Source organism: Centroberyx gerrardi, chromosome 3 (genome assembly GCF_048128805.1).
Source record: "Centroberyx gerrardi isolate f3 chromosome 3, fCenGer3.hap1.cur.20231027, whole genome shotgun sequence".
Lineage (NCBI taxonomy): Eukaryota > Metazoa > Chordata > Actinopteri > Beryciformes > Berycidae > Centroberyx > Centroberyx gerrardi.
This window is the reverse complement of record NC_135999.1, coordinates 18,776,530-18,798,689: the sequence shown is the minus strand read 5'-3', so window position 1 is coordinate 18,798,689 and position 22,160 is coordinate 18,776,530. Positions and strand designations below refer to the sequence as shown.

The 22,160-nt window shown below is 40.7% G+C and overlaps 2 protein-coding genes across 2 annotated transcripts; one reads left to right on the top strand and one right to left on the bottom strand.

Moving 5' to 3' along the window:
- Positions 1–1,653: 1,653 nt before the first annotated feature.
- On the bottom strand, positions 1,654–14,667 carry tekt4 (tektin 4). The gene is made up of 8 exons (XM_071927717.2): positions 14,656–14,667; positions 4,388–4,921; positions 3,952–4,022; positions 3,593–3,736; positions 3,377–3,463; positions 2,303–2,438; positions 2,038–2,192; positions 1,654–1,936 (listed from the first exon to the last, which is right to left on the bottom strand). The coding sequence occupies exons 1-8, from the start codon at positions 14,656–14,658 to the stop codon at positions 1,723–1,725; spliced, it is 1,344 nt and encodes a 447-aa protein (XP_071783818.2). The 5' UTR covers positions 14,659–14,667; the 3' UTR covers positions 1,654–1,722.
- A 330-nt stretch (positions 14,668–14,997) lies between these two features.
- On the top strand, positions 14,998–16,134 carry LOC139933589 (LITAF domain-containing protein-like). Its single transcript, XM_071927718.2, has 3 exons — positions 14,998–15,055; positions 15,283–15,475; positions 15,689–16,134. Exons 2-3 carry the CDS (start codon positions 15,294–15,296, stop codon positions 15,792–15,794), a joined length of 288 nt encoding a protein of 95 aa, XP_071783819.1. The 5' UTR covers positions 14,998–15,055; positions 15,283–15,293; the 3' UTR covers positions 15,795–16,134.
- Positions 16,135–22,160: the final 6,026 nt, after the last annotated feature.

The window sequence follows — 22,160 nt, the reverse complement described above, 5'->3', positions numbered from 1 at the left end:
ATTAAATGTCTTTTATATCACCTCTTTGTTCTTATTGCCCTATTTGTTGAATATTAACTTATAATAAATGGGTTTTGTCATTTAGAAGATTGCATTCCACTCTTTATGTCTGGGCATACTACTTCTGTCCTATTATGCTAATTCTCTCTTGCTTTTATTTCCGCTTTCTCTCTCTGCTCTTTTTCCTTCATCTCCCTCTCCCTTTCAACTTTTCCTCTGTCTCCTCTCAACCTGCTTACAGCCAGGGAAACAAACAAACCTCTAGCAGCTGCCTGCCTGGGTGATTGTGTGTGTGTGTGTGTGTGTGTGTGTGTGTGTGTGAGTGTGTGTGTGAGTGCATACGTAAGGTTGTGTCTGCGTAAACAGTGTGGCCAGTACTGTGACGTCTTTTTCCTTGGATTATCTGTTGATGTTTGAGTTTCTGTAGGTAGTCCACTTCTCTTTGTCTGCTCATCACTGCTCATACTAACTGCCAGGTTCTTCTCTTGCTGCTGCCGGAAACATTAAACACATCACATCCTCCTGTGTGCCATAAGTTCTTTTGTTGTTTTTTTCCTCCCAGGACCTACTGGGTCTTTAGAACCATAAATGTAGCAAATGTAAAAGCTTTCATGAACTGGGTTGAATCACTATTGTGTTATACCAATCGGTGGTAGAGAGTAGAAAATTGGACATTTATTTACATTAAATTGTTGTGGATTATTACTTTAAAGAGTGATGAATTATATCCACACACACAAAAGCCCACAAACACACACACTATCCTCTTAATACACTGGATGGGCACGTTCCAGGATTTAGTATGAAGCTGCCAGAGAGAGGATACATGCTGGCTAACTTCCTGATGATCAAAACCAGAGTGAGCTGACAAGCTGACAAGGAGAGGATAACTGTGTGGGTCAAAGCGGCAGGGGTGTAATGTAGAGGTGAGATAAAGGACAAGATCCACACAGAGAGATACATTTATTTTCTCATTAACCAGCTTGCCAAGCCGCTGACATTAGCTCTGTGGTGGTTCACTGATCTCCAAGAACCATTTGCATAAAATATTGGAGAACAGAACTCTTCCAAATAGAGATTGGATTTTTTTTTATTTTTAACAACCAGACCAACTCAGCAAGCCGTTTATGTTTGACTTGGCCAGGTAGTGTTCGGGTAATGGCCCAAGGCACATCAGTGGGGCGACACTCCATATAACAAAGCATTACTGAACTCATAATCTCCTCCATTTGCTATTTCCAAACAGTTTGCAGTTCACCCTCCATTTGCTTATTCATTGATTTCTCCTGTCTATTAATAGCTCTTTCAGTAACACACGCAAGACAGAGAGGGGGGTGGGTGGGGGGCGGGGGGGGTTCAGCGTCAGAGCAGAGCGGTATATTAGAATACAAACAGAGATGACGTCTTTCTTATATTTCTCTTTTCTTCTCACCTCAGAGAAGGCAACATAAGCACACTCACTGTCTCCTCTGTGCTACTTAAAGTAATCTGTTCACCCAGGGAAGAGACAGGAGGGCGTCTGCTTCGCACAAACACTCTTTTTTCCTCATACAAGACAACACAGAGGAAAAATCAACACCGAGAGTCTGAGACATGACAGGAATCCTAACTCGTGAATGTATTTTAATAGCAAATCATCACTTTGATGCCTGATTAGTGACTCTGCATTGACGTCCACGGTTTACTTGAACAAACACACACAAACACCCGGAGTCATCCTCTTCAGTAGCCTAACAGAGCGCTGATGGTGGGGTACCGTCTGCGGCAAGTCATGCACTTGTCCCTGTCGATGAGTAGGGAGTGGCTTTTACACATGATGTCCTTCTCCAGGGCCATGCGTGTCTCCTCCAGGCGGGACAGGGAGCCTCTGGCCTCACTCAGCTGCTGGTGCAGGGACGCCAGGCTGGCATCAATCTGCTCCACCTCACCGACCAAACTAAACACACACAGATAGCCGGCAGGAGATGAGAGAGATAGAGAGCATAGAGGAAGCTGGGACAGTTGTGTGCGTGTGTGTGTGTGTGTGTGTGTGTGTACCTGAGCTGGGGTTCGTCTCTGCAGAGCTCCATGTTGGGTCTGAGGGAGCGCAGGTAAAGTCTGGAATGGGCTACTCTCAGTGGGGCTTCTTTGTCATGGATGGCCTGCTGTAGGGCCACGATATTCTTCTCCTGGACCCCAGTCTGCTCCAAGATCTACACACACACACACAATGGTTAAACTATCTATCTATCTATCTATCTATCTATCTATCTATCTATCTATCTATCTATTCATCCATCCATCCACCCTCTGTCCCACCCACTTGTGTGAGGTGTGTGTCTAGCTGCTCCTTGGCTGCGATCAGCTCCGCACAGCGCTGGCTGAAGGCCCAGTCCACTCTGGAGCACTGGGCTCTCAGGTCCTGAGAGGTCTCCTGCAGCACCCGCTCCACCAGCAGACTGACTCATACACACACACACACACACACACACACAGCCTTCAGCCCACAGCATCTAATTGGTAACACACATCATCGCAGCCACTGCTGAGCAAGTAGACCCACCCTGTGTTAAACTAAGTAAGACCATTTTTCCCAGAATTAATTTCCCAATAATGAATAAAGAGAACACCTGCTGGTCGTAAGTATGCACTCAAAGCAGCAGGTGAAGTAGTTGATGACTAACAAAATGGCACCAGGTAAGTTTATCAGGGTTGGGGTCAATTCATGAATGAACTCATCAATAGGGTTAGGTTATTCCACTTCATCAGTTGAATTGGAATTTGAAAAAACCTACAGGAAACAGAATTGGAATTTCAGGATGTTGAATTTAATTCAATTAAATTCTGTGAAATTCCATGTTTTTTTTTTGTCTTTTCTCACCACATATCTGAGATTACACATAGTGTTATATATTATCAATACTGAATATTATAAAATGTTAAAGGGACCTTTAAGTTTGTATTTGATGCATGAACATGCAATCGTAATACATACATTATGATTGAATGTATTTAATTTGTTGAACTGTCTTTTATTTATTTCACAATGTTTGATTTATAATGTTTAGCAAGTGAAGACAAACTCTCTTAGAAGTGGAATGTCATGGAATTCAATTGTGTTTCCTGTCATTCCAATTCAATTCCAGTTCTGTTTCCTTAGAGCTGGGTGACATTCCAATTCCAACTCCAGGAATTCAATTGGAATTTACCATGCATTCTCAATTCAGTTCATGAATGGCCCCGACCATGACGTTTATTGATAAAATCTAAATGATGTTCCACAGTGAAATGTCACTTTCAGCTCCCATCACCTTGAGGCTAATACCCATCATCTTAACCCCTTCCTATCAACCCCACTCTGTGGCAGACTGAGCCCCGAGCCACAGTGTGTTCTGACCTGAGACTCTTGCTGGCCTGTTCCTCCTGCGAGGCCTTGGTCAGGTTGTCCTGCGTAAACTTCAACCACGATGTGGGGTTACACACTCTGAGGCAGAGGAAAAGACAGACTCTGTGTTAAAGAGTTAAGGTTATTACCATAGTTTTACATTTTCTGTTAGTTGTTTTATTTTAATGCCATTTTGAGTTTTGAAAATGACATTACACACACACTCACTGGTCCTGCATGGTGGCTGAGCTGGGGTGGTACTGTGTATCCGGGCTCATGTTGCTGTGTCTTCCACAATGGTCATCTAAGTTGTAGGCCTGGTACTTATCAGACCAGTCCAACTCTAACATCAGCTTGGCCTCTCTGTTGTTCCTAACACACACACACACACACACATAACCGCACACGTGAAAACACACACATACACGCATGTCCAGACATATACACACATCAAAGGATGATTATCAGCCCTCTGAAATAATATCCGTGAACCAGAGGTGACATTTCATAGGGAAGTGGCACCACAAGAACAAACGAGCAGCACAGGTGTTACAGTTCAATTTTTAACGAGTGGGGTTGACACTCACTTGATCTGACTGACAACCTGAGCTGTAGTTCTCTTCAAAAGAGCCTGGACACTCCTGATCAGGTCCACTTCCTACAAAACACACACACTTTCTTGTTAATACATGTCACACAGAGACCTATGCTTTTGGTGTTTTACTGTGTTATACTGCTAATTGCAGCATAACACAGTAAAGAGCATATACTGTAATTTCTATTAGACAGTTCATGTGATCCTATGCCTATATGTGCATGCAGAAGAGTCAATATCGTGTATCTATATGTAGCCTACATGCCCAGTTTTTATTAAAACAACTAGAGTCCCCTGTTGAAGGGCAGAGCGTTACATTTTTTTTTTTTTTTTGGGGGGGGGGAATAGTTTTTTTTTTCTTCTTTTTTTCTTTTTTTTCTAACCTATTTTCCCAGACTCTATTGTCACCCCTAGAGAAACAATTTCACCTTGAGCAGCTCCTCCTCAACAGTGTCTTTGACCAGGTCAGGCCCTGGTCTCCTTTCCCGGCACGTCAGATTATCGGTGGAGATGGCATACGGGATCTCGGTGGTGTCCAGCGCCTTCTCCAGTCGCGTCTTCTGTGCCAGGAGCGCGTCCGTGTCGGCCAGAAGCTGGTCGATGTGCCGCTGCAGCTCCGACTTGCAGAGGTGGATATCTTGGAGCCTTTCGCCCAGAAGGAGCGTCCCCTCAGCCTGGGTCCGCTGAGTCGCCGCCTCGGTGTCCCGGTACAGAGCTTTGGACTCTCGCTGGATTCTCTGGGCTTCATCACGGTCGGTAACGGCCTGTTGGAGGATGGAGTAGTTGTTGGAGTGCCATTCCCCCGGGGTGTATTTAGCGGAGCGGTACCCCGCGGTGGCTGCGCCGGAGGACGGGTGCGGGGCCTCCCGCAGTGAGGCTGGCTCTCTCTCCGCTGGCTCGGCCTGGGCCACCTCTCTGCTGTCGAAATGGGGCCTTGACACTAAAACCTCCGAGGTCATTTTCTGTCAAATTATTATAAAAAAAGTATTTCAAACGAGAAAGCAGTCTGCGCATCAGTGGTACAACAGGACTGATACTGTATGTTTGCTTTGTGTTGCCTGGTAACGCAGTTTTGGGTCAGGTGACAAAACTCTCTCTCTCTCTCTCTCTCTCTCTCTCTCCCTCTCTCTCTCTCTCTCTCTCTCTCTCCTCTCTCTCTCTCTCTCTCTCTCTCTCTCAGTGGCGTGTCCAGGCCATTTCGACTGGGGTGACCAAGGTGGGGCACAGACTCAAGCCAGGGTGGCGCTGAATGTGGCATTTATGAATTTAGGATGTAGGCAGGTCCCGTTGCTGTGTGGGTGTTGCTGTGTTGAAAGGAAGTGTTTTAGTATTTTTTGGATTCAACTGTTGGAGATTGTGTTTGCCTTGTGTTTCTCAGAATTATGAGATTTGTCTCAGAACTCAAATACATTTTTCACATGTGGCCCTAATTGTACAAGACCCAGGTTGAAAACCAGAATTATCCATAATGCTTTCAGGCATCACTGTGTGTGTTTATCTTCAGGTGTGTGCTGCGTTTATTTTTGCCATTCAGTTTGGTCAGACATAGTTTTTTTTGTCACATTAAAAGATCCCTAATTTGCTCTTCTCTTTGCTCCCCTTGGCATGTTTCTTGGAACACAGGAGCATAGTTTTGGGGGAGAAAATGCACTGGCATGATGGTCCTGCCTCTAACATGGCCATCAGCCAATCATCTCTCTCTCTCTCTCTCTCTCTCTCTCTCTCTCTCTCTGTCTCTCTCTCTCTCTCTCTCTCTCTCTCTCTCTCTCTCTCAAAATTCAGTTTCAATTCAATTCAATGTGCTTTATTGGCATGACAGTTTACAAACAAATAACATTGCCAAAGCATGTAACAAGAAATTAATCATCAATTAACCAACATTTCAGAAAATGAATCCCATCTCCTCCCATGTATCATTATGTGTGTGTTGCTGTGTATTCAGATCCTCCACTGTCTTCTGACTATCAGTGTTTCTGTGTTTATGTAATTGAATTACTAATTCAATGTAACTTCTCTCTCTCTCTCTCTCTCTCTCTCTCTCTCTCTCTCTCTATGTATCAGTGTATGTTTATGTTTATGAGTGTGTGTATGTGTGTGTGTGTCAGTATCTCTTTAGTGGTGGCAGGTTACTGCATACTCAGGTAACAAACACTTGCAACACATTTCTGCAGGTCTCAGCTGGATTATTATCCCATCGTGGGTAGGTTGAATTACACTCTCAAATATTTTTATTATTAACATATCTACCTTATATATATACCTAATAGGAATGTCTACATTTAAAGGCTTCTTTCTGATGTAATGTGGTCTGTGGTGCGATGGTTAGGTAGGCTAGAAAACCATTTTGACATTTATTTACCAATATTATTTTGAGGAGTCTTTGTTTTCCAGTGTTTAGAATGCAACAATCAACAATCAATAGAGATTCCCCTGTTATTATTTGGGCCATAGCAGTTATCATAAATAGCATATAGCATAAATCAGGGAAACGTTCTAAACAAAGTACCATATTGTATAATTTCAGAACTGCTTCACTAAGTTCAGGTGTGCTATTTTTTAACATTTCATTTCTGATGTTATCAGGGCCACAAGCTTTGTTTGGTTTCAGGGATTGAGGTTTTTCAGCCAATTCATTGTTAGCAATTGGGTAATCTAATGGGTTTTGGTTGTTTTTGATGACTGATTGAAGGATTTATAATTTGTTTTGGATATCTTTTTGGTATTGGTTAAAGCTACACTAAGTGATTTTCCAACCACTAGAGGGTGACAGAAACCACAACACACACAGCAAAACTACTGGATACTTCCTATCTTCTGTTCCACAGTTCCCAGAATTGAGTCTCACCCACAGCTCTTTCAATATCACCAAGCGTTAGTGTGACTACCTATTTTTGTCTTATGGTGTGTTTGTATTTTGTTAAGAGTTGAAAATAGTTGTGTATTTCAATGTTATTCTATTATCTATTTCAAATTTGATAGCTTTTGCAGTTGTTTCCTGATGTTTCTAAGTTCAATGTCAAACCATTCTTCTGACATACTTTGTTTCTTAACCTTATGTCCATGTCTCTTCCATGTCTCTTTTTTCTTGTTAGATTAGCAATGGATGCTAACCTTTGGACAATAGAGGTTATGGTTGCTAAGTTGATACCCTCAGCATTTTTTTTGGGGTAGGTTGAGTTCTGGAAGGTGTTCATTAGATTCATTATTTCATTTGAGTTGAATGCTTCATGAACATTTTCAACACTGTTTTTATCCCATTTGAAAGGGCTCTGCAGGTTCTTCAAAGTATATGGCTTTTCCTCAAAGACAGATTCATTGCCTAATCTCTTAATGAAAACATTGATCTGGCTGTGATCAGATCAATGATCAGAGTGGGGATTGGGGTTTTACAGTAAAAACACTGAAACAGTTTGGGTGTATATCTGTGATTGCATAATCAACAACACTTGACCCAAAATATGTGTAATGCCCAAAAGAGTGCCCCATGATCCTATCATTAAGAATGCACAGGCCTAAGGTGTGACAGATATGTACGAACTGTCAAGGTTATTATACTTTTCAAAGAAATGCATGCCAACTCTGGTGATTCCTGTCCTACCACATGTTTGTTTCCAGTGCCGTCAATGTAGTCTGGCACACAACCAGTGCTGGCATTTAGATCAGAACATAGCCAGACTTTTCCTTCTGTTTGGAATTTGCATATCTCTACATGTAGAGGGTTCAAAATCTGCTTGTCAAAATATGGGAACTCAGAGGAATATATTGTATATATCACAGATATACAGTATATGCCATTTTGGTAACGCTTTAGATTACAGCCCGCAACGTACTTACTTATTACTTCTTACACACTTGTACTTACACTTGTACTAACACACCGTTAGTACAAAAGATTACACCGTAACTCCGGAGTAATTACGCTGTACGTTGCGGGCTGTAATCTAAAGCGTTACCGCCATTTTCACATTATTTTCACTTTGTAATTTATTGTGATTTATAAGATTGTAATAGAGAGTAAATCTTCCACCTGCTCTCTTGACCCTGTCCCTGCTAAATTTTTTAAGAGGGTTTTCAATAGTGTTTCAAACTCTGCTCTGAAAATCAATACATCACTTGAGACTGGGGTTTTTTCCTGATGCCTTTAAAACTGCTGTTGTGAAACCGCTGTTGAAGAAATCACATTTGGACTGTGGGGTCCTAAGTTACTACAGGCCCATATCAAAACTTCCTTTCAAGGTACTTGAAAAAGTGGTTTCTATCCAAATTAACAAAAACAACATTCTGGAGAAGTTTCAGTCAAGTTTCAGAGCAAACCACAGCACAGAAACTGCTCTCACCAAAATAGTCAATGATTTGCGACTTAGCACTAATGCCAACAGGGTCTCAGTTCTGGTTCTTTTGGACTTGGAGTGCAGCATTTGACACCATCGACCACAATATTCTCTTAGATTGTCTCGAGAACTGGGTTGGTCTCTCTGAATGTGTCCTAAACTGGTTCAGAACTTACATTACTGGGATCTTGGCGATCATTTATCAGAGAAACATGATCTAACTTCTGGTGTTGCACAAGGAAGCTGTCTCGGTCCCCTGCTTTTCTCATTATACATTCTTCCATTCTTCCTGATATTATCAGAGAACATAATGTCACTTTCCATAGCTATGCTGAATGATACACAACTATACATTTCTGTAGAGCCAAATCATGCAGATGCCTTAATTAAGCTCCCTCACCACTTGTCTATTTGCTATCAATGATTGGATGAGTACAAATTTCTTAAAACTGAATGAAGATAAGACAGAAATACTTTTGGTCGGCCCCAAAGCCAAAAGGGAAGAACTCTCCACAAGACTTGGGAACCTGAATCCCTTGATCAAATCAGAAGTAACAAGCCTGGGTGTTATCTTAGATTCTGATCTAAGTTTTAATTCCCATATAAACAAGGTGACCAGAACATCATTCTTTCATCTTAGAAATATTGCCAAGGTGCGGCCCTTCCTAACCCAGAAAGATGCTGAAAAGCTAACTCACGCGTTTGTTACAAGTAGACTGGACTACTGCAACGCCCTTTTTACCGGCCTCCCAAAAAAGTCTATTGAGAGGCTTCAGCTTATCCAGAACTCTGCAGCTAGACTTTTAATAAAAACAAGGAAGCTAGAGCATATCACTCCAGTTTTAGCTACATTGCACTGGCTCCCAGTGTCCTTTAGAATTGATTTTAAAGTCCTTTTACTTGTATACAAAGCTCTTAATGGCTTAGGACCGGCCTACATTACAGAATCCCTGCTGTTCTGTATTCCATCAAGAGCCCTCAGGTCTTCTACTGCTGGTTTGTTAGAAGTATAAAACCCACTCAAAAGAAGATTGGGGATGCAGCCTTTTTTAACTCTGCTCCTAAACTGTGGAACACCCTCCCAAAGAATATTAGAGAGGCGGGCTCTGTAAGCATTTTCAAACAACTGCTAAAAACATATCTTTTCAGCATAGCTTTTAATTAGCCTTCATTTTAACTGTTTAATTTGATTGTTTTTCTTTTATTTTTCTATTTACTTGATTTGATTCTTTTAATGCAATGCATTTTGCTTGTTCTTTTATATATATTTTATCTTTTTTATCATTTTTTTAATCTGCCTTCTATTGATGTAAAGCACTTTGAGCTGCATGTTGTGTATGAAAGGTTATTATTATTATTATTGTTGTTATTATAATTATAATTATTATTTCCATCTTTATCATCAGCAATTTTAACCAAATGTGGTTTTGTCCTTCCTTGTTGGACAGGAATAATATCTTGAGCTAAATAATTTTTAAACCATATAATTATTCCTCCAGAATCTCTGCCATGATGCACTGTGCTTAGTTTCAGATTGTTCTTTTTGATCCACCAAATTCCACTAAGGGAATTCTGGTTCAACTTGGGAGTTTATCTCCTCTTATCTTCCTTTAACTCTCATCTTAAAACACACTTTTATGAATAAGTCTTTTATTACAGCTAGTTTTATTGTTTTATGCAAATTTATTTCTTTCATGTTCAGCCTTTTGTGTTTGTTAGCGTACCTTTTCCTTCTTTTAATCTGACATTGTTCAAGCACTTTGAAATGTTTGCTTAAAAAGTGCATAAATAAAGTTTATTATATTATTATTCTAACAGTAAGGCAGTAGTTACAGAATTGGATACAATATATACTCAATAAAACATTCTATGTTAAGTATTTATCAATACACAAGATATGATGTTACCATCCTTGTACTATAATCTAAGGTGAGCATTCATATCGAGGCCCAATTCAGAGTTTAACAGAATGATATACTACAATGCAAATGAGTACTATAAAAACAGCAGGATATACCGTCATAAATCTACAGCACCATATGACAGGCAGCAACATTCACCAGTTATCTACTCTAGCCTTCAGGGTGAGTGAGTGTAGGAAAGTCATTGGGTTATCAAGTGGGCACCCTCCTTCACCCATGTTCCGTTGAATTAGGTCCACAACACCTCAAGAAGGCTCAACAGTGTATTCCAGAGTCCCAGAAACAGAAACACCCCCCTCTTTGCCCAGACTCAGCAGACCCAAGTCCACTACACTGCTGTCGCTGTCACCTGCACCTTAGTTATCAACAACATTACTTTACATCACACACTACCATCAATATCCCTTTCTATTCAGAACATGAAGTTACACACTGCATCTAAACCCTACCAAGTCACACACTATGAAAGTTGCATCCTACGCTGCCCAAGCAGAGAGCAGATACCCGACCAACTCAGCAGTCCTCATTTCTAGATTGTATCTGCTTTGGCAAGCTAAGTCTGACTGGCTCTGCTGGCTTGTCTGGCAGCTTCTCATTGTAGCTTCTCATTGAACCATGTTTTTTTGTGTCACCCGCTTTCAATTTCAGTTTCAAGATTATGGTTACACTAATTCATTTTTGTAAACATTTTTCTCTGAGTTGTATTTTGAATGTTTAAATGTTGTGTCAATCTAAGTTTGTGATTAAGCTGAGAATAACATTGCACTTTATTTTGTGATTTTGTGATTTAGAATAATTTCTTTTAATTTAATCTCAATTTGTTTTTTTTGTTTGTACTGTTTGTATGTTGTGTAAGAGGATCTGGTTTTATGGTTAAGGTGTTGCTCAATGAAGCATTATATAAGAATGCATTCTAGTCAGCTCTAGATGCTGCCAGAAATTTATGGCTCTTTTCAGGATTTCCAGACCCAGTGGAAATAAACCCAATTCTGCTCGACATGCATAGCTGGGAGCATTTCTACTGATGCCCAGAATTGATTTGCAAATTTCAAGCTGAAATATTTCAGCTGGGTTTTTGGCCCATTTCTCAGACTGTGGGTAACAGATGGGGCCCCACACTTCACTACCATACAGTTGTATAGGTAATGAAATGCTGATAGATTTTAAGCCAAATTTTCGTGGGTATTAGGTTTTCCCAAATTTTGACTTAATGGCATAGAAATGGCACTGATTTACAGTCCAAGATTATTGTAGCTTGAATGTGATTCCTCCATATTTAAATTGGATCAATCTCTCTCTCTCTCTCTCTCTCTCTCTCTCTCATTGAAATACTGTTGATGTTGTTGGGATGTAAAATGTTCTCAGTGACTAAGAGAAGGCAGCCCGAGTCAAAACCATCTTCAGTAAGTGAGTAATATTTGCAAATTTCACAATTGTGATTCAGCATGTTTACACTACTGCAGCTTTTTCGCACCCATCAACGTTGCCCCGCCTTCTTTCAGAGACATTTCTCTTGTTGTCTTTCTCACTTAGTCTCAAACATCAGAGGAAGATGCAGAGCCAGACTGTCACACAAAGCTTCCAGAGCTCAAGGTAGGCAGCTATAGCTTTATCTTCGGTTGGGAAAAAATGAACCATGCTGAGGGGAGGTGCGGCTGGAAAGGGGGTTCAGGGCAAGGAGGAATCTGTCAGCGAACTTGAAAGCATCATTTGCTCGTGTCTCATAACCCCCTGCACTACAAAGCCAAAGCATCCTTGAGAGGTGACACTGAAAAAAATAATTACTTTGCAGTTTATCTCTTGTCCTGACAAAAGTGTTGTTGGTACAGAAGTGAACAGTATATCATTTAATACCAGTTTTGGGTATATTCGTTGGAAAACAGGTAGGAGTCTGGAATGCTTCTTTGGTTGTAATGTTAAGTGACAAAAGTGGAGTTGTGGTGCTGGCTGCTCTTTGGATGAAAAAAAAGAGTCATCTAGTAATTAAAGGGAGATTAAAGGCACTCCAAAAATCTGTTACAATCGCTTTATTCTGTTTGGATTGTTGAAGTTAAAAACAGTATCCTTTTTTGTTGTAACGTTTTTGTTAAAAGTGCAAAAAGTGTGTGAGTGGATGTGAAGCTTATCTAAATCTTGACCGATTATTTTTGGTTGATAACTGGTCATTTTTTAATTCTCGTTTGACTGACACACCACCTGTGGTAGTTTCACTTGCATTGTAGTGCCAAGATACAGGTTGAGGATATGATGCGTACGGGAAACTGGTTCCTGACTGACAGGCAGAACGAGATTTGCAATAGCCTTCATTCCTACATTTATTATTTTTTCTTCCTCCCTCTTCTGAGCCAGCCACACACACGCACGCACGCACGCACGTGCACACACACACACACACACACACACACACACACACACACACAGACAGACAGACAGACAGAGAGGGAGAGAGACAGTTTTACTTAGCAGTGATAGGAAGTTATGTCTTTCTCAGCAGATTTTTTTCATTTTTATCATTTTATCTATTTTTTGTTTATATTTCCTCACACCAGAACACCAATAGCCCTTAGGCCTACAGTTGAGTTTGACTAAAAACTTGTACCTGAAACCAGTCAGCAAACATTCCTGCAGAGAAAACCACTGCTACTGTTCATGCCTCTCAACAACTGATAACTATTCAACACAAATTCCTAACACTAGATCCTTTGCGTACATGAGTCTCGTTGGTGACCGGTTCATTGGAGAAGACCAGATAGCCAACAGAACACCGCCCACTGTCTTACTGCAAATAAAAAGTTGATAAGTCATACAACATTGTGGCCTTTTGACCTTCTTTAGGTATGATGCAATGCACATTCCTTTGCTATTACCACTATTTCTATTTTCTTATTGGAAAATAGTGAGAAATATAATTTACAGATTCTAAAGTCAAGATAAAACAGCACAGGAGATAATGAGAACGTACATTACCCCTGTAAAGATAAATAAATTTAATCCAGACATCCCAGACACCTGTGTTAAATTCCAAACTCATAAAGGAACCCTTTTCCACTGTATTTGGGAATGTGAGAAGATGCAAACATTTTGGAAAGAAGTAATACGTTTAATTTCCCAAATAACCTCTAAGCCCATCCCTCTTAGTCCAAAACTCTGCATCTTGGGCCTATACCCTGAAAATCTATCTTTGAGAAGGCATGAAATTAAAATGGTTGATCTCTGCTTAATTCACACAAAACGTCTGATCGCGATCTACTGGAAAAATGTGTCATGCCCTCACATCAGCCACTGGCTTAAAGAACTATCATCCTGTCTTGCAGTGGAAAAACTAACAGTCTCAAACGTAAGCTCTGTGAATTCTACAAAATTTGGGGCCTTTTTCTACGTCTTCTTGAAAGTGAAGATCTGCAACACCTTCTGGATTCATGAATCCTCTCCTGGCCAGTCCTATATAGGCGTTTGATACTATAGTATGTACATTTGTATTGAAAATATCTATTATTCTTATGCTATGCTCTACATTTGTATGACACTCCTCTGGTTGTTACTGCTCTATTGTCTGCACATTCGCTGTACTTTATATGTGTAAATGGAAATGCACTGTATCTTTTATCTCATTACCATAGCTGTTACTCCTGTTTTTCTTTTGTTTGTTGTTTTTCTTTCCTGGATGAGATGTTTGGGGGGGAGGGAAGGGGCAATTGTCTACATTGTATGTTAACTTTTACATTGTATCCTTGATTTAATTTTCATCAAAAATCCCAATAAACAAATGCTTTAAAAAAAAAAAAAAAAAAAAAACAGCACAGGAATGCTTCCCTTAAGAATGAGCAGTGACTCGCAGAGTGTCAAGTAGCGCTTCTAGTTGTTACACAGTTGTTATCGAAAGTCTCCCTCTCCAAAACCTGCCGTGTAAAATGCAATGTCACCAAACCTGCTTTCTTGGATGTACTTTCCACACGACTGAAGCCACACTATTTGACCCGCCACCTGCTCTGGTTCACATTTAATGCAAACCAAAACTTGGCCTATGATGGGCGTATGTCCTACACGACAGAACCTTTCCAGTTTCCTTCATGAATGCTTTCCCTGAATACTTAGGATCACAAATGGCCATGGTCCATACTCAGCATGGCCACAACATCAGGGGCTAGTGTGCGCTCATGTGGGGTGCCACGAGTAAATAATGTAGGCATCATGCAGTGGATTAGTTAACTATCAGACTGTCCCAATCTAGAGGGAATTTTAGGAGACAGGTCAGGGCCTTTCTTTGGGGTAAAGTGAACAGTTATTAGCGACAGGCAAGTCCTGTGAGATTTTTATTGGCACTATTTGCACTGAACTATTTGCGGTATGGATTAAAATGCAAAATAGTTTTTAGGAATTTTATCTCATCAAATCATCAATCTAATCATTCTGACAATTCAGAGGATCTTTTCTCTGTCTTACCATATTTCTGTCCTCTCCCGTCTGACAGTATGCAGATGGGTCTTCAACCTCTGCAACCTCCTCTGCAGGTGTCGGCACCCCCATACCCCGGTCCTCCTCTGAACAGCGGGGTGGTCTACTCTCCTCAGACTGGCTTCCTGCCAGGTAAGAGACCTCTTTTTGTTGTACTCAGTTCTTCCCCTTGTTGGCTGCTAATGAGGAAAGTTAAACAATTTTGCTTTTACCTGTTTTTATTTTTTAATGCAAGCCCTTACTGATGTAGCATACTGTCACAGCTTCTTTTTAATTCTCTTCTTTATAGGTCAGCCTGTTCCACAACAGCCTGTTTATCAGTATGCCCAACCTCAACCTCAACCTCAACTTCAACCTCAACCTCAAAGTCAAAGTCAAATTCAACAGAGTGAGTGTCTCACACTGTCTCTCACAAATTAAAAAAACTCCTAACTTGTAGAATATAGATAATTGAATGTTACTTCAGTGCAAAAAAACTGTGACCTAAGTTATAAGTATACTGTAAGTATATCTGTGTGTGATTCAGTGGGCATCAAATTCTGTGTAGGATCTGTGTGGATGTATGGAGCGTAGTTGTCAGTGGGTGTTAAGCAGCGGCGGGTGTTTCCCTCACAGCGACCCAGGTGATGGTGGTGCAGCAGCCGACTGCCCTGGTGCAGCAGCAGCCGACTGTCCAAATACAGCGGCAGCCGACTGATGCCCCGGGCCAGATGATATGTCCCTTCTGCCGCAACTGTGTTGTCACCCAGACCAGGCACAAACCAGGTCTGCTCGCTTGGCTCATCTGTGGCTCGCTAGGAATCTTAATGTGAGTACCCCCCCACCCCCCACCCCCCTACACACTCACACACACACACACACACACACACACACACAAACACACACACCTACACGTACACGTACACCCAATGACTACAAGTACTATTTTCCCTTTTGTCCTCATATTTTCATTTATCTTCCACATTTCTTAAAAAGACATAAATTGAGTCTTTGTTTGACGGTGTACTAATCATACTTTCAGATTGTGGCCTTGCTGTCTCATCCCATTCTGCGTAGATTCTTGCCAGGATGTGGAACATCGCTGTCCCAGCTGCAACAACGTACTCTATATCCATAAACGCATGTGAAAAAGCACTGCAGTGACTCCCTTGCAGTAACAACTCTGCCACAAAGGGGCCCTTTTACAAAAGATAGTAACCAACCATGACTAAATGAACAGCTGTACAATAGCAAACATATTTCTGCAACAACAGAAACAAGCCAAACCTCTCCATACAAACATACCAGATGTAATCATTGGACACTTTGCATTGGACTGGCGTGACCACTTGTGTAAATGATGCGGTGTGCACTACCTGTACATAGTTGATAGATTATTGTGTTGCATAATAAGGTGTGATTTGGAAAATGTCCTTTTCTTTTAACTGGTGATTTAAAATCATATCATTACAGTTTTTCACAATTGCTTACACACATTTTCTGAAACTAGGGCTCATTTTCTCAAAACTCTAAACACAAAACACAAAACCACTAACACAAAATGCAAAACTCCACAAATCACTGGCAAAATGAAGCACTGTATTCAAAACCATTTTATCTCTTTTCAAAATGCTATCTTGCAGTAAAATGACACACACAACCATCAAATGAATACATCTTTCTAACAACCAAGTACACACTGATGTGCTTAAGGGAAAACACTATTATGAATATTTCATCAGTAGGCTTATGCCTTTTGCATTTTCAGAGTTAGACTTATGCACAGTAGCCTGTTGTAAAAGGCTGTTACTGTATACAGTAATATAGTAACACACAAATACGTTATTTCAATCACAAATACTTTATTTCAACACTTGAATATGTGTTGGATATGTGAAGTGCTCTACATACAAAACACAATGCAGTAGGATAAAAACAGAAAAAAAAAAGTTTTTCTGTAAAAAAAATAAATTAAAAAAAAAGGATAAAAAATGAGGCTGCATCCTGCCTCCTCTTTGGGTCTGACCACAGCACCTCATCTACATCACAAGCCATGTTCACACAGACTGGTCGTCTCTCAGTTCTGCAGAAGATCTAAAAACATGATGTGATTGGCTATGGTCCAAGAATATTTAAATTTTTCAATATGAAATGACACATTACTGTAACATTGGCCAACCATCACTGAGTAGCACAGGCCTAGTGATATGCAGGACTATAGTATACTACAGTATACAGCAAAGAACAGTAGCATGGTGTAGAGAGGCGTAACGGGCATGTAGCCTACTCTCTACACCATGCTACTGTTCTTTATACAGTAGTCCTATTTCTGAATGTCTGGATGATGGAAGCAGCAGTGAAGCTCAGGTTGGTCTGGACTCTCTGCCCAGCCTCCCTCATGCTCAACCCATGTGGACCACATGGTGAGCCAAAGTGACCGGGATCTCATCTGAGATAACTGTTCCCTCTGCTCTTCTTTGTCCTCTTCCTCCTCTTCCTCATCTTACTGTCACTCCTCTTCCTCTAGCTCTCACTGCAACATAGGTTTCCATTGTTCTCAAAAACAAGAGAGCTCACCTGTGGCCTTTTTTATAGTGCTAAAGCTCTGATTTCTGAGTGAACAATTCAGATATTAGTGTTTATATGTGTGATGAGTGGATGTTGCCAATTGGTAAATGAAGTTAAACATGTGGGATGGCAGTGCTTCCAAATGAATGTGATTTTAGTTTTTGAATGTTGTGCCTAAGGTAGAGAACGAGAGAAAACTACTCATTACTGTGTGTAGTGTTTTGCAGAAAGTGTGACTGAGAATTGAGTGAAAAGCAGAAAATGTGCTTGTAGGTTTGCAGACTTGGTTTAGGGATTTGATACATGAGTTTCAGGTTTTAGTGATTGTGTCCCAAGTTCCAGTTTTAGTGTGTAAACAATTGTGAAAAACTGTAATCATATTGTTAATAATGTAATGGAAAAATGTCAAAAATGTAATTATGATTTTTTGGGCTTGTGTGATGTTGCCACAATATGAAATATCTCATTGTTAAATTTGAGTGCAACAATGTATGCTGGTAAATATGCCACTGAGCTCATTTTAAATCAACTGTAAAATGTGTTAGACTGTGAATGTTTTTATGAAAAGTTCATACATGATTGTAAGTTGAAACAAATCATTCTTTTTCCATCTCAAGATATTATGTAGATTCCATTTTGAATGCAATTATTTCAATCATTTAACATGATAACATAAAATTGTTTTTATTAAACAGGCAAAGAAATTCGTAATACTTGGGTCATGTGTAAAAAAAAAAATGCATTTATAAAAAATCGCTTGGTGTTCAACTCATGCTTTTAACATTTGAAAACATTTTTATTACAATAAACTATCTCTACATGTAATCAAATTGCTGTTTGATACAGTAAATATAATAATACAGTAAATATAATAATACTTAATACAGTAAATATAATAACAATATTATAATAAAATCAATAAATCAATAAGTAAAAGCTACCACAGGGTTCTAACCTTCGGTTTTGGCTACATCGTTCGCTTTGTTCACCTTAAAATGGACAACAGTGTCAGATTAATATGCTAATATATTTGCTAGCTAACTCAGTTGCTCTCTCTTTTAAATTTCTCAATGCATGCTAAGTGCAGTGAAGTAAACAGTAATCAATGACATTAAGACAAGAGATGCATTTCCCCATGCCACAAGGAAGTTTTATTTCCTTTGTCCCTCTCTAGTTTGGCTCATCTAAAAGATCAACCCACAAAATATCTCAGTTATGTGTAGGTGCTCACACAGTCCAGTGCCAAGTCCAGTAATTCTAGTATCAGGCATTTATGAGATATCTTTTTCCTCTACAGCTAGCCAAGCAGGAAGCAGCAGCTCCGGCTAAAAAGCTCAGTTCATGTGGCCTCAGATTAGAGCTGCCTGTAGTTCTCCCAGCAGGCAGCAGATAGAGCCAACGGGCAACGAGACAGCAGGCCTCCACCACAACGCCTCACCTACTTACAGTTTAGTATGAAGAGCGCTTAATTATACAGCGTCTCCTTTAGTGACTAAGGAGAGGTTAGAAAGGAAGCCAGGACCCCCGAATCACCCCAGAAGACACCTGACCAACTGTAAGTGCATTAACCTCAGGGCACACACACACACACACACACATACACACACACACACACACACACACACACACACACACAGTAAATCTAGGCAAGGAAAGTGAATGAGTCACACTCCCTGTTCCCTCAACAGCTACTGCCCTAACTGCTCAGTGCTGCTTAGTGGCCAGCAGGAGAAGACTGAGTTTGCACTTGGCAGCTTGCAGGTATGAATGTGTTTCACTGTGTGAGTGTGAAGTAAGGGATTGAGGAGAAAGGGCATGAGTGTCCAGCAAGCCCTCCCTGGAGAAATGAAGGTAAAGTCCTTCTATTATGTTCTTTATGTTGCTGTATGACATGGAGAACAGAGGAAGATTGTTAGAGGCGTAGTGTTGGAGCATTGATAGACAAGGTGGAAGGCAGGGCAAAACTGGGATTATGGGATGGCCCATACTTAACGAGGTCCTGTCGCACTGTGACCTTAGTAACCATGGGATTACCTAGATTAGGGCTGATGTCATGAGTCAGTCAGCACTTCTCTGCCCTGTAGTCTACCATCTGTCTTCCTTTCTTTCTATCACACACACAAACACACACAGAGACAAAAACAAAACAAAAACAAAAAAACGCTCACAAATACACACACACTCCTCATTTTCAGACACCAAACACCTGTTGAATAGGCAAAGGATTCCCAAACTTTTTCAACGCCCCCTTGTGGACAGTGGATCCGTTCACAATGGACTGACGGAAACTTTGAAAAATTCCAAACTTTGCGTTGGCAGCGGACCGTCAGAATCTGTCGTTTCAACCGGAAGTAATGGTTGGCATGGTAACTAGTAAACAATGTATGTTTTTCGATAAATTAACCTTTTATAATACAGATTTTATTATTTGACTTTTTATTAAAGACGTTTGTAGTATAAAACGACGTTTGTATTACAAAATATAAAATATTGTGATTATTAATTTCAATGAAAATATGTCACTCCTTTTTATCTGGTGCTAGTTTTGGCCTTTGTAAGACAGATTACTTTTTAGAGCAAGCTAGAGCTACTATTAATAGCTCGGTACCTCGCTACCCTTAGCTCTAGGTAGCTAGCGCTAGCTTGCTAGCCCAGACGAACCGTTGGGTGGCGAGACTGCGTTGAGAATTCAGGCACGTCAAATTGGCGGATGAATTGTGTACATAATAGTGTATATATCCAAGCTCCTATAAGGATTGTGCAATTGGGAAGGACAATCAGAAAGGGAGGAGAGAGTGTGACGGCTGCGGAAAAAGGAGATTTACAGGGAATTCTTCACACAAATAATCCAATTATTTCCTATCAGACATTGTTGGACAAAATGGACTACTTGGACAGCTTAACTCTATTCATATACATGTATTATTTTTTATTTATTTTCTGAACTCAGCCACACAATTTCTCTAATTTCTCTCGCTGCTTTCAACCCGGTGCAGCTGGACCGGCTGGAGGCTTGGCGGCATGTTTATGCTTCAAGGTTGTTAGACAACATTTAGGCCTATATCACACACACACACACACACACACCTAAGAAGCATGTGACATCCATTTGCACAATTTTGACTTATTTTACATACATTCGTATTGAAAAGTTTGACTTGTAAATGCATGCAAGCCTACTCCAAATAGAAATAAAGTTCTACAATAAGCTAAATATCATTTCAAATAATCCAAACTCATTTTTGGCATTCAATCGGAACCAATCAGAACACGGCTTTGCTTCGCCATTCTAACCGATTGTGACATCATTGGATGGATCTGGACTCTGCTCTACCAATCAGAGCCTCAGCTGCACTGATGACATCACAATCAGAATTCTGACATGTTTGGTCGCAGCAGTCCAGGGCATAAAAGGCCCCGCTTGAGGTCTTGAGCTCATACCATACCACGGTAAGGTATGCTCCCCTGGGTGCTGGTACAGCTGATGCTTGGACCGCAGCAAGAGGCTCTCTTTGGGAAACTTTCTGCACGTCCTCATTTCAGACCAGTAGCTATTGGACGCTTGATGGGCGTGTTTGGAAACTTTCTCTTTAGTTTTTTTTTCTAGTTAATTTTGATAGTTTGGACCAGGTGACATGGCGGCTAGCGAATGCAGTTCGTTGAAGAGCTGGTGGTTGGTACAAAGAGGCGCGGTTCGTGTCCCGCTGAAGCCAACCTGCTGGCCGCTCCAAAGGTGTGGTCTGGCGGTTCGTTGAAGAGCTGGTGGTTGGTACAAAGACGCAAACTCACCATCCAGTCCAACCTATCAAAATTAACTAGAAAAAAAAAAAAAAGCCAGCACGAGAGACGCGAGAGACACCACCAATCTCGTTCGTCCCCCTGCGACCTAAATGAAAAGTAGCTTCACCAGCTACTTTTCCTGAATTTCCCCTTCTTATCTTATCTTATCTTATCATATTGTAGGCCCTTGTCAAAGTCCACAGTAGAACTTTACCAGGGGCTCCAGGGAATGTGCTGGGTGCTGCCGCTGCTGCTCCTGCTGCTGCAGCAGTACTTTCAAGCCAGGTGGTCGTAGTCAGTAGTGGCAAGCAACAACACTGCTGCTGCTGCTGCTACTACTACAGCTGCTGCAGCAGTATAGGCCTAGTAGTGGTAGTTCCAGTAGTTATATATATCTGAAATATTTTAAAGTTGCATTTTGGCTAGTTATAATGTAATAGAGAGATATTGTAAATTAGCATTTGAGATATATCTCATATGACCAACCGAAATGCTAATTTAAGATATCTTTTATTACATTATGACTAGTCAAAATTCTAATTTAAGATATCTTTTTTTACATTATGACTAGTCAAAATGCTAATTTAAGATATCTTTTTTACATTATGACTAGTCAAAATGCTAATTTAAGATATCTTTTATTACATTATGACTAGTGAAAATGCTAGCGGTATCAAACACAAGGCAGAGTCCCGTTTGGGATGAGGTTGGGATATGATTGGCATGCTTGGTGATTGATGGCATATGTGGTTTTGATAGTGAATGTCCCGTATCACAAACAATGATTGCACTGAATGCAAACAAACGCACCGCGACCGCGCCAGTCTCATTTTTCAGTGCGTCTACAGCGCGCCCACATTGAAAATAATAGATTTGCGCATGCAGAAGACACTGCATGTGAACCGTCAATTTTATTGGGGGGGGACAATTTTGCCTGGGGGGGGGACGCGTCCTATTTGGATTAGACTGCCATGACTGACACTGCTTATGTGTGTGTGTGTGTGTGTTTATGTGTGTACCTTGTTCAAAACCAGCTTTAGCTTTCCCTTTAAAAGCAGGTCTATGTTTGGCCTCTGTCTGTAATTGAGATCACTAGTGTCTGTCAAGGTCAATATCTCACGCTGATCTGAATGGACGCAATTAACCACAATGGCTGCTTCATATCA

What these genes read in the sequence shown, in the direction of transcription:
- tekt4 (XM_071927717.2), bottom strand. An exon ending in TCAGCCACCATGCAGGACCA is followed by an intron (nt 3,464 to 3,592) that starts GTGAGTGTGTGT and finishes CCTCTGCCTCAG; the next exon opens with AGTGTGTAACCCCACATCGT. An exon ending in CAGGCCAGCAAGAGTCTCAG is followed by an intron (nt 2,439 to 3,376) that starts GTCAGAACACAC and finishes TGTATGAGTCAG; the next exon opens with TCTGCTGGTGGAGCGGGTGC.
- LOC139933589 (XM_071927718.2), top strand. Translation starts at nt 15,294, where the DNA reads ATGGTGGTGCAGCAGCCGACTGCCCTGGTGCAGCAGCAGCCGACTGTC. An exon ending in GGCTCGCTAGGAATCTTAAT is followed by an intron (nt 15,476 to 15,688) that starts GTGAGTACCCCC and finishes TCATACTTTCAG; the next exon opens with ATTGTGGCCTTGCTGTCTCA.